We start from the raw sequence: 12,755 nt of genomic DNA on the forward strand, positions 1-12,755 counted from the left end.
GCGTCTGAAGACAGAAAGGTGCGGTGCAGTGAGAGATGTTATCTGGCTGAAGTCATTTCATAATGCTAAAAAGCATACTCCCTGTTCTGGCTGTCCCCAAAATCCAATCTGTGTATTTTTTACTATGAGCTAAGTGTTAAACGTGATTCATAAGGATGGCAATTAAGAACTAGTTCCAACTTGAAACCATTTTGAAATAGTCTGGTTGTGTAAAGTGTCCAGGCACCTGTTTCCAAGAAGTAGGTGTACTGAGTTTTCTGGATACGTTTGCTGAGTAAATCTCCAAACCTTTCCAAATCTGGAATGATGTAAGAATGATGTAAAAATGATCCAGGTTTTACGCTGCGAAGGTATCGAGATTAACCTGGTGTTTGGAAACCAGCTCCACTCTACGGATTCCACCTGTTTATGCCTTTGCAATGCAAACACTTACTTAAATCTAGGACACATTACTATCTCAGAGTTTGTGTTCTTTGATTGTGGAAGAAAAGAATATATTTAGTGTGTTATAGTGTCAGTTATCATCTTCAGGTAGCCTTAATGTAATTTAATAAATGGCACATTACAGTCGAATGGGGAGACATTTAGTAAATTCAGGGAATCAAGAGAGTACAGTTCCTCTGCCTTCATTAGCCCATATAACCCCCTATATTTCAAGAGATTACATAGGCAGTCTCTTTGTTTGATTTTCCAAACTCTCTAATGTGTGTAACCAGGTCAGCACTTGCAACAATGCCACTCACTGAGTAACCCTCCTGCAGCAGGGTTTCTGTGCAGACACCCTCCAGCCCCCCGCAGAGTCACGAACCCTGTTTTTCCTCGTCTGGATGTTTGCTATAAAAAGTTGATCATACGGTTATTTGCATGTCACACCAGTTCTCCAGTATGTCTTTGTGTGTTTACATATCCTGTCTTACTGTACTGTATGTTTGCAATGACTGATTACTGTCTGATCCAGTCACAGGTGTGTGATTCAATAGATGCTAAGGGATCAGCCTGTCACTCAGCTAGCAGTAACAGGAAACACTCTGGGTGTTTGGGTGATCTTGTTTCACATGCTGATATTCTTATGTCACACCCAACTGTGTGGGCACCAGTAGGGCAAAAAAATGGCTTGTCATTAAATACCAAATTTCAATACTTAAAGAGTAAATCTCATTAGCGTCTGAGCCAATAAACATGCAGCGTGTTTCTACCAAGCTCTGATAACTGGAATGTGATTGGTTGTCTAACGTTAAATGACGTAGGGGACTGCATGAAATACTAGGTTACGCACAGTGATGTGGCTTACATGTGTGTATATATTTTGAGAGGTTTGACCACAGAATGTCACAAGGTGTAAAAGAGCTGAAAAAAAGAAATTGTACCATAATGTTGAATTTTTTTGTTAAAAAGTTTAGGAACTGGTATCGGATACACAGTACTGGCACCGTGCCCTAGGAATATTTTGGAATTATTAAATTCTCAATGACTAACAAATAGCAGTTTGCTGTACATAAAATTTGAAATGAATGTTTGAATGAATAAATATACTTTAATTGTTTAAAGCCTTTTGTGTGTGTTTGCCCTCTTTCTAATACTTCATAAACAAAGAAACATCCCAAAAAGTGGGTCAAAATGTGGTCACACCGGTTCACAGGTTGGTTATGATGGAAATAGCTCCATGTTTAAGCCTGTGAAGTGGAGCATATGATGTAGTTGTGTATGTGGAGGATCAAACGTGGGAATGAACCGATTGATTCCAATTAAACTCTGAGTCTTTTGTTTTCAGCTTCTCTTTGTATTACATTGCTGCTGTATGACTTGTAAAACCCATTAGTGAGCTTCTTTCTCACCAGTGGGGAAATGCTGGAGCATTGGCAGTTATCTGGGCAGCAGTGACGGATGCTGCAGGGAGGTATGATGGTGCAAGCGGTGAGAAAAGCTCCTTTGAGTTGAGCTTTAGCCAAGTCACGTGAAGAGAGAAGTATGAGGTCAGGGTGCGAAGGAGACAAGGCAGGTGGCCCGAGGATCAGACACACAGTCGGGTCATGAAATATAATATTTTAGTTTGCATCAAAATGTAAAAGCTTTGTAATGAACTTTTAAAACGTCTTATGATTGTTCTTACTTTCGTGAGAAGTGGTCACACTTAGATACATTTTCAAAAGCCTGAAACTTCTTTTTATGTGGTTTAAAGAAAACTGTTATGCTGCAGCAGTCTGGCTATGTGTGTCTGAAGCATGCAAGTATTTTCGAGTGCATGGGGTAACATGAGGGTAAGAAGCAGAGTTAACTTAATTAGCCTCTGACGGCATCTGTTCAAGAAGCAAGGGTGACGTCACCCTCGTCTGTCAACACAACGCTGCACATCTCGACCTACTGAGATGTAACAGACCTTTCTACTAAAATATACACAAACTCCAATGGCAGCAGTGTACCCCCCTCCACAGATTTAGTTATGGGGGTTCCTCAGCATATCACACTTAGCCACTTTGCATAGGTTAATCTAATTTACAGCACAAAGCACCTCATTATCAGTGGTACTTGCATTGTATGCACCCGTGTTTCTGCTGTTACTGCATCTTCTCCTCCACAACACGCTAGTCATACTTAAAGGATAAGGCTGCTAATAATCTATATTTTTGTTATCATCTACAAATTCCTGAGAAGACCTAAACCAACATTGTCTTCGTCAAGCTCATGATACTTTATAACATAATCAGCCCCAAGTCTTTTTATTTCTCATGAAGATTTCAATCTTAAAAAAACGTTATGAATATATACTCTAATATTCAAAAAAGCGTAAATAATTTCCAAAAACTCTAGGTGTTAGTAAAAATTACTCAAGCAAAAGTAAATAGCGCATTATTTTGGGGGACTTTTTTCAGCCGCAGATTTGGTGATCTAGTGAGAATTTAAAGTGTATGTGGAATCGAATTTAAATAAACCAAAGTGCCCATGTTCATGGTCTAGCATGGCAGCGAGTCCAACAGTGAGGCTTATTTTATAGCTTTTGGATGACAATGGAGTTCTATGGCACAAAGGAATAAGCCCAGACTTTGGATACACAAACAATTTATCATCCCTTCTCTTTTTATGGAACTTTTTTACAATAGGAAATATAGAGAATATCACCAGACACATATTTTTAACAAAAGAGCCTAATGTGTCACTGTGTATTAAATATACAGAAAGCAGATGTGGCAATTGAAGATATCTTTAGAAATATGTACAAGACGTATATTCCCTCTCCAGTACCGTTATCTCTCTTCCCTCAGTCCCCCTCTAACTGCCTCTTATTTAATGTGTGCTTGGTCCCCGAGAGCCTGTACGTCTCTAGTTGCTGTCACAGGCCATTGTGCCACACACAAAGAGCCTGAGTCCACTCCACTTTTGGGTTCATTCATAAAAAGCAGTGGTGCATGAACCAGGCTCTCCCTCCAGTCCCAGGCATCCCCAGAGCTCAGCCCTCTGGGAGTGACAGCACAGACATTGATCAAAAGCTAGTCAGACAAGAGGAAGAGTAAAGGGCGGGCCGGGTGGGTGGGCGCCTGGGCGGGCAGCAGTATATTTGGATACAGTGAATCGGACATGGGCTGGGAACGTTCTTCTTTTTCCCTTTTTGGACATGGTCATGTTTAGAAAAAAACCTTTGTTTTCTTTGCTAAAACAACCTTTGAGTTAATGCCAATTCCATGGCAATTAATGAGACATGTATACACAAATACACAGATGTGTCTTCAATACTGCTTAATCAAAATTATTGCAATGATTCAAAAAAGTAGCTCTAAGATCAAAAACCATTCTCATTTTAGTTTAGATGGAACTAATTCGGTCTCTTTTCCATCTCTCCAGAGATGACGCTCCTGTCGTCACAACCCGAACCCCTGGAGTCCTCCCCAACATTGGACGCCAGCCCTGCTGCCGGCACCGAGGACCCCGAGCTGAGGATGCTGGAGAAGAGGTTAAAGGTCATTGAGGAGCTTCTGCAGACGGAGAAGGACTACATCAAAGACCTGCAGATGTGTGTTAAGGAGATTGTCGAGCCACTGCAGAAGAAGCAGGTAATGAAGATCCCTAATCTAGATATTGTGGAGGTGGATTAAGAGTACGTTGAGAGTATGGTTTCGAAAAAAAAGGGTTGAAGGTCTGAAACCCTGTAAAATACGGGATCTATCTATCGACTTACTTTTCATATATTGAGATTTATGAGGCAGGGTAGATATAAGGTGCCTGTTAAACACTATCAAGCTGAAACGGATACAGTTTGAGTTTTACAGAGACAACAGAGGCTTTTAAGATCATTTAGGATATGAAGTTTACAAGGGAAGTTTGGGGTCCCCTGCTGGAGCTGCTGCCCCCGCGACCCAAACAAGGATAAAGTTGGATGGATGGATGTAAGTTTACATGAATCATACTTTAGAGAAAGATGGGTATTCACCTCTCCTTTATCCATGAGTATACGCTACTCAGTTTGGTTTCTGACTGCATCTACCCCTTTGCTGGATTTACAGTACATTCTTCATCTAATCTTCAGATATGGAAGATGAGAGCAACATTTAAAATGTATCATCCACATTACAAATGTCAGACTTTTATTTTTAGTAAATATCTCATTTTTAGTTTTACTGACTTACTACTACATTACTTGTGGAGGCACCATAGAACAAGTATTCCAGCTAGTATAAACAGGTTTCTCAATCCCAGGGTAAGGGCTTTTCTGGGTTTCTGAATCAAGGATAGGATAGCTTTATTTAACTATGATACTCAGGGAAAAAAATTGTTTTATCAGTGAACAGCACAGAGGAACTTTTAGCACTGTTTTAAAAAGTTCTGCATTTCCTAAAGGTGAAGAATGTGGACTTTGATGGGCTCTTTGGCAACATCAGCTCCGTGATCGACCTGTCACAACGCTTGTTTGAAACACTGCAGGACACAGACTCTATTGGTAAGAAGCCAGTTTTTAATTAAACTGTTGAGTCAAGCAACTTCTTTCTGCATGTTGTGCTTTGAACTTTATTCACATAACAACCATAAACTGTCACCTAATCTAGTGTGTAGTTGACTAAGACTTTGAACGCGTTTTGAGATTAGTCACTGTTAATGTAAAGTATTGTAACCTAGTTCCGAACTTTTCTGTCTGTTAGGGTGTAATTTATTATATTACTGAAACATAATTTCCTTCTACCTTCTCCTGTTTCCCTTTTTTAAAAGAAAAAAACGCATTTACTTATGTTTCTGTACCCTGTGCTCTCAGGAACTGTATTTCTGGGCTTTAAAGCTGAGCTGGAAGAGGTGTACAAGATCTACTGCCAGAACCATGATGATGCCATCTCTCTGCTCAAGAGCTATGAGAAGGATGAAAACATCCAGCATCACGTGTTGGAGTGTCTGGAGAGACTGAGGTAAGTCACTGAGAGGAGGACAATGTGTCCAAAAAACAGTCACTCACTAGTTTTAGATTTCAGCTTTGACTTGTGTGTTTGACTTAAAAATATCTTTTGCATGTTGGTTTTTGTAAAAGCATGAACACTTAGAGTGGCCACTAATACAAACATACATTTGAAGTAAAACATTAACTGTTAAAGATGAAGAGTGCAGCACAGTAAGTGGAAAAGTAATGGGAGCTGTATTGTTACACTGTGTTGTGTAACCCTTTTCAAAATGTAACTTTAAATAGTTTTTTTGCAGTTAAAAAAAAACTTTAAAATAGAGTCTGTGGACAATTAAGGAGATATTTTGCTGATTTCAATCCAGCTCTGTGTCATGGCAGTGTGGGCAATGTGTTTAGATGGACAATGTGGGCTTTTCCTTCGTGGCGCCAGTGCATGGACAAAGGCACACACCGTTTGTCTAAACACACAAAGATGACATATAGCTGGACTAAATACGGAGTATCTTTAAGGCATTCAGCTTTCCTGGCATCACACTATATGTTTCCTGTTAGCTGATAGTCACATGGAATTAATTTATGATGGAGTTTCTTTAGTTGACTTTGAACTTTGACGCGTGGGTAGTTATGCTAGAGCTGCAGACTTAGTAAATCTTTAAACAGAGGAATTGTTTTTTATACCGTTGTACCATTTTTCTGTAAAGAGGCCTTTACTGTGTGTACTCCATCTCGGTGTTCTTATAGATGGAGCACTATGACTGCTCCTCAGAAATGTATAGCAGTCCAAGAATGTGCCCTACCTGGTTTCATGTGTCTGGTTTCACCATCAGTGACTCAGACACTTGAGTTGAAACTGCTGTAAAATGAAGTCATCTGTTTTAGATAAACACAGGTTGTGTTAGACCGGAAGCTTTTGCCAAAAAATATGTAGATGGTTCCAAGAAGTCTTAATAAATAAAGGTAAAACGACGATGTACAGCTGTGTTTGCATACGGTCAATCCCTTGTTGACATAAAGGTGTTTTTAGTTTAGTTTTTGAACATAGTTTTTCTAATAATTTTGTAAGCTGACCATAATGTTGTCAGTGTTTTCAGGAAAAGAGTAATTTCTAAAGTGTGTGTGCGTCTCCTGCAGCCTATTCAGCTTTTAAAAGGTCATGTTTTCTGCCACCGACCGGGCCAATTCCAGCTTTAACAGAGAAATTACACAACAAAACCATAACAACCGCGGGTGCAGTTGACTCGCTTTTTTGACCTTGCAAACTTAAAATCCTGGATTTGATCTGCATTAGCAAATACTTCCTTTTGAGTTCCGCATAATTTAAGACTAGAAAGGTTAAACATTCATGAAAGTCATCACCACATCATAGGTTTATAAATCCTGTTTTATTTGTTATCTCTTTCCAACCTTTCCTTCTACAGGGCCATTTATCGAGAGTGGTAAGTCTCAATAACCAGTGCCGTCATGATTTACAGCATGAGAATCATCTTGAACGCATGCCTTTTGCTCACTAACCTCCCTGAAAATTACCTGTGTGTGTGTGTGTGTGTGTGTGTGTGTGTGTGTGTGTGTGTGTGTGTGTGTGTGTGTGTGTTTGTGTGTAAAAACCTCTGTGCTGCCATTTTAATTCCCTTTTGCACGTGATTGTGAACATTGTATACTATTGTTGTGAAAAGAAATATTCCTGCTCTTCTGTGGCTATTTCTGACCCTGGGAAACACATCTAATGCCATCTTCTGGACAAAACAGCAACTGCAATTTACAGTAACTGGTGTAATCAATATTATAAAAAAAAAGTTATAAAATCTTTTCTCAATATTATGAGAATGTTGTAACATGAAGGGCTGAACACTGGCTTTATAGAGAAACACTGACCAAAAATCCACCTCTGACACCATGAACATGGGAAACTGCACGTGCTTTCCTCTAATGACGAAGGGGAAAATTTGTGCATTGACATGTTTTACTGTTTAAAAGTGGAAAGGGGTTTACCTTTAGCAAGAAATGATCTTGTAATAATGAGAACATTTAAGAAGAAAGTGATTGGCTTCCATTTAGACATCAAATTATTATTTTTTGTATAGAACCAAATTAAGTGATTGAAATGATTGCTAAATTCATTTGTCCTCTAGATGCATTAAAACCAAGCAAATCAATATGATTTCCTATTGTGCCTTCCCTGTTCTTTTATGTCTCCCAAAAATTGTATTGATCGTCATCAGAATATATGATTATGTGATGATGGTTACATATCATTGGATTATGCAATCCACATGATATAGAGACATGTGTGTCATGAACATGGGAACGTAATTCAATAGCGGTGACTGTAATAGTGGCTGGAACGCTGACTGTTTGTGAGAGTCTCTCACTCTTCACATGTTCTTGTTTTTCCCTCCAACCAAACACGGTCTGCCGTCTCTGTCACCTTTTCAGGGGGAAAACCAATTACATCAACCTCGGCTCTTTCTTAATCAAGCCGGTGCAGCGGGTGATGCGATACCCGCTGCTGCTGATGGAGCTGCTGGGGGCCACACCGGAGAGCCACCATGACCGGCCCCAGCTGACTCAGGCTCTGCAGGCCATCAAAGAGATCAACGTAAACATCAACGAGTTCAAGCGCAGGAAGGACCTTGGTAAGAATCTCCTACAGCCTGCTGGTTTGTATGTATTTGGGAAAGCATTTATCCAGTACAAATTCTGAACTGTCTTCCCTCTGCTGTCCACAGTGGTGAAGTACAGGAAAGGTGACGAGGACACGTTCATTGACAAGATCTCCAAGTTGAGCATGCACTCCATTATCAAGAAATCCAACCGAGTCAGCAGCCACCTCAAACACCTGACAGGAATTTCACCCCAGGTACATCACTGCTCCTTGCTGAGTTCTTAACCCGAGTAGAGGGAAGACTGCCTGAATGCAGTGAATGAAAGCTGCTGGTTCTGATCTCCTTTGGTCTTCTGTCTTTTTCCCAGATTAAAGATGAAGCGTTTGATGAGGCTGAGAAGAAGTTCAGACTGCAGGAGAGACTCATCAAGTCTTTTATCAGGGACATTTCCTTGTACCTGCAACATATAAGGGTAGGAGCAATTTACCACTGTCCCGTGGAAAACTCCAACTCAGCCTCTTTGTTATTTAGACCATATCTGAAACTGAAAGTAGATACACTCTTAATGCAATGTGATCTTTTCTTGATTTAATTTCACTACTAATTCTAATTTCTTCAACATAACCAATATGTCAAACACCTGTGCAGAAATGTATTTGTCATGGGCCATATTTCTAGTGTCTATAATTAAAATATACATTTAATAATTCTTGATTTATATTGATATGGCTGAATATTGTATTAGGATTATGAAATGTTTGGTTCATTAGAATAGTAAAGAACGACAATTTAGTAGGAGAGAAAGATTTAACATATCAAACCATTACATTTTACTTAATTAGTGCATTCAACACATATTCCACTGTAAATATTTTGTCGTATCGTGTTTTTGGAGTACTTCTCAAAGCAACATGGATTGTAATGAAATGCATGTCTTTAGGAATCGGCGTCTGTGAAGGTCTTGGCAGCCATCAGTTTCTGTGACATCTACACAGAGCGCAGCGTCCTCGACCCGGAGCGCTTCCAGAGAGCTCACCGCTGCATCAGCGACAAACAGTTCACACAATTTGTAAGTCCTCTTCCCGGTAGGCCTCACTTAGATGCTGTAAAAGTGCGTTGGGAATAACCTCTGATCGCATCACGTTATCTGTCCAACCCCCTTCACTTGTTCCCTGAGCAGAAGGAGCGCACAGAGGGCTTGGTCATCAAACCGCTCACCCAGCTCCTCCTCATGTTCGCCGGGCCGCACAAACTCATCCAAAAGCGCTTCGACAAGCTGCTGGACTACGACAACTGCAAGGAGCGTGCTGACCGCCTCAAAGACCGTCGTGTCCAGGATGAGCTGCAGGTGGCGCGCAACAACTATGAGGCGCTCAACGCCCAACTTCTAGACGAACTCCCCAAGTTCCACGTCGCAGCAGAGGAGCTGTTTACTGGCTGTGTGAGGGCTTTCGCTCAATCCCAGAAGGACTTCATGAAGACGACACTGGGGGAGCTGAAGCCCCTCCTACAGGCTGTGAGTTTCTTTGTTTATGTGGGTGTTGTAGGAAGTCTGACATTTTTTCATGAATGTTTATGGACGCGTTTAGAAAGAATTCTAATCCATTCCCAATGAGTTGTACTCATTGTGTTATTAACTTGACCTTTTTCCTTTACCTTTGTCTCCAGTTTTCTAACAAAGCTGGCACAGAGGGCAACCTAATAGCTAAGTTCCATGAAGAGTACGGTCGAGTTCTCCAACTTCTGCAGAGCTTTAGCTTCTGCCCGGAGAACCTTCCTCCAGCCACCGCCACAAAGAAGACCTTCGAGAAGAAGACTCTAGAGAAGCAGACCTCTAAAAGACAACTGCAGGGACCTGTGAGTTGAACTCTCATCCCATTTATGCCATAGTGTATTTTAATAAATAATGCACAAGGAGCTCATGATCTAACCAGTCTTGTCCTTGTCGCCTTCAGCCGAACCACAGCATGCAAACAGATGAGCACCGGGCAGGACTTCTGGTACGCTATGGTCCTGAGAAACTTTTCCTGGCAGAGAGAAACTTCAATGCAGCCCAGGATCTGGACATCTCTGTACTAGAGGGAGACCTTGTGGGTGTAATCAAGCAACAGGACCCGATGGGTAGCCACAACCGCTGGCTAATTGATTCCGGAGGTGGGTTATGTTTAACAAATCAGCCACATTTGATTTATGAGTCTGACTTTGGGAAGAAATGGCGCAACAATACACTTTATAATGTCTTTTCTTGCTTTTCTTGTCTTGCAGTTGGCAAGGGTTTTGTGTACAGCTCCTTCCTCAAACCCTACAACCCACGCAGGAGTCATTCGGATGTGTCCATCGAGAGCCAATCATCTAATGAGTCAGGCTACGGCGGCTCCTCCCCTGTTTTCTCTCGCCAAAACAGCAACAGCACACTGACCTTTAACCAGGAATCGGCCACCGTCAGCTTTTCCACATCGCAGCCCCAAATACAATCATCGCCACGCCCTTCGCTGGACTCTGCCTCATCTCGTAGGAGTCACAGAGATCCACCCAACCTTGACTCATCTAGTCAGAGCAACTCCTTAAACTCCTCCCCAAGAAATCCCTCAAGGGAATTCTCAGACCAAACGCACCGAAATTCCTCCAGTCACAGAGACACAGAGCCTTCTTACAGGCATTCGGGCAATCACAGAGACACGTATGATACGAGTTGTGCAAGTCCGAGCAGCCACAAGGAGATGTCAGACCTCTCAGAGACCGACTCTTACTCTTCACTCAGAAACGGTCGGTCACAGCGGTACGGCCACACAGACAAAACCTACAGTTCATACCAGTGGAGAAATGGAGATAATATTGGCCAGAAAAGGACTGTTTACTCCAGAGATGAGTACATCGAGTCAGAGCCGGAACCGGAACCAGTACTAGAACCAGAACCAGAACCAGAAGATGAGAGTGAATTAGATGGGCATCAGGTAAGATTTACTGCTATGATGTAATCAGACATTTACCATACCAAAACCATGGCAGACAATTTACTTTCAAGTGATTAAAGTAACTTTTTTTAAATTAGTCTGTTTAGAAAAATGATCCTGAATACTAAAAGGGCCACAGACATTCATTCATACTGCTTTTAAAATTAAAAGACAAACTAACGATGACGTTGTTATTTCTATGTTTTTAGATTTACTACGCTCTCTACTCGTTTGATGCCCGTTGTGCCAATGAACTGAGCATCTCAGCCAATCAGCGGCTGCGGATACTGGAGTTCAAGGACATGAACGGCAACAGCGAGTGGTGGCTGGCAGAGGCGGGAGGCCGGAGAGGCTACGTGCCTTCCAACTACATCCGCAAATCAGAATATACTTGAAAAAACTCCTGAGACTGTACTTTGACCTGAAGAAGGCTCACACTGCGAGCAGAATGAACAAAAAAGACAAACAGGCATCTGGACACGCGGCGACCCATTTTTGATCTGTTGTCAAAGAGTTTGATAGTGAAAAGGACTGACTCATTGCTGCTGACTTTGCTCCTAAAAGTGAACATTATATGCCTATATTTAAATACTTTTTTATATTATTTGTACTTACTGGAAACTGCACCCATTTCCTCTCGTTTTCAGTGGAACACCTGTGAATTGCTCCTGATTTTTGCCGTATTCTCTGGAGCTGAAGACAATGTTTAACAGAACCGTCTGAAAGGTTAGCGCATTGGGAGATTGCAATGGAAATGTGAAGGTTTCGGGTTTAGACTGATTCTTATAAACATACAACAAGTGCTATGCAAAAAAAGACTGACCTAAACACTGTGTTAATGACTTTTTCCAGCATGTGGTTTATTACACCACTAGAATGATGAATATTAGATGGATCTATACCATACTGTTTAACAATCAAGGGTTTGAGGCAGTTATGAGGATTATCCACTGGTTGCGAGTTTTGAAGTCTCTACAGTGAGGCCATCAACAAGAATTTGGAGTGTTGTATGAAATTAATATGGACTATTTGAATTACATCCAAGAATGGCAAATGCTACAGTATATGGTTTACTAGCACCCACCTTGTCAATAACCTAAATACACTTTTTGACTGGGCTGACACTGTGCAATCAGGTGATGATGAGCCATTTTCCCTGTAAGAGGAAGTTAAATGATCTTCAGTCTGATTTCTCCACATCCCTCTTATGTAAATCTATAAATAGGCTAGTGCTGTATATTGAGAATATGCTATTGCACCCACTGTAAAGTACACACTGTTTGAATAAAAAACAGCTAAGCTGATAAATCATGACAGCTCTGAAAGAATATTTATTTGTGTTTCCTCTGTTGTAGAAGATCAGTGTTAGTACTTTGTCATGTTTTAGAGTCATTAATGACATCAGTAGACGCCACATAGACAGACTTTTCAAGTCAATCTACATGGTCAGCTGGTTAATCATGCAACACTAATGCTTTTTTTTTGGAACAAAAGACATTGCATATTTGTGCAAGCTGAGTATGCATATTTGTTTTAACAACATGGAAGATGGTAAAATAATATGTTTAAATAAACTGAACTATAATATGTCCTCTAAAAGGTAAACTGTAAACACATCGGGGGTAAACCGGTGTTTTTGTGTACAAATACAGTATAGTCCTTTGATTATAGTAGCAATTACTTTCACATATTAATATTGCAGAAATATGATACAGCATAAAAAGAATTTGCAAGAATGTATAAAGTGCAATACTGAGTAATGGTATTTTACAAAATGCAAAACATTAAGAATGTCCAAAAATATGCTAATTGTAAACCAGA

At 40.7% G+C, this 12,755-nt stretch overlaps 1 protein-coding gene across 4 annotated transcripts in view; it reads left to right on the forward strand.

Annotated features, from left to right (window-relative positions):
• dnmbp (dynamin binding protein) overlaps window positions 1-12,259 on the forward strand; it is a 50,085-nt gene extending 37,826 nt beyond the window's left edge. For 3 of the 4 annotated variants that reach the window (XM_034860209.1, XM_034860212.1, XM_034860213.1), the window contains 13 exons: window positions 3,838-4,046; window positions 4,831-4,930; window positions 5,240-5,387; window positions 6,796-6,813; window positions 7,811-8,010; window positions 8,104-8,234; window positions 8,348-8,452; window positions 8,921-9,049; window positions 9,161-9,496; window positions 9,649-9,837; window positions 9,936-10,134; window positions 10,246-10,934; window positions 11,144-12,259. In XM_034860209.1, coding sequence (XP_034716100.1) covers window positions 3,838-4,046; window positions 4,831-4,930; window positions 5,240-5,387; window positions 6,796-6,813; window positions 7,811-8,010; window positions 8,104-8,234; window positions 8,348-8,452; window positions 8,921-9,049; window positions 9,161-9,496; window positions 9,649-9,837; window positions 9,936-10,134; window positions 10,246-10,934; window positions 11,144-11,329 — 2,639 coding nt within the window. In that variant the 3' untranslated portion in view covers window positions 11,330-12,259. The remainder of the gene's footprint in view (window positions 1-3,837; window positions 4,047-4,830; window positions 4,931-5,239; window positions 5,388-6,795; window positions 6,814-7,810; window positions 8,011-8,103; window positions 8,235-8,347; window positions 8,453-8,920; window positions 9,050-9,160; window positions 9,497-9,648; window positions 9,838-9,935; window positions 10,135-10,245; window positions 10,935-11,143) is intronic. The other variant, XM_034860211.1, reaches the window with a different exon arrangement.
• The last annotated feature ends 496 nt before the right edge of the window (window positions 12,260-12,755 follow it).

The sequence above is a fragment of the Etheostoma cragini genome, chromosome 21 (genome assembly GCF_013103735.1).
Source record: "Etheostoma cragini isolate CJK2018 chromosome 21, CSU_Ecrag_1.0, whole genome shotgun sequence".
Taxonomy (NCBI): domain Eukaryota; kingdom Metazoa; phylum Chordata; class Actinopteri; order Perciformes; family Percidae; genus Etheostoma; species Etheostoma cragini.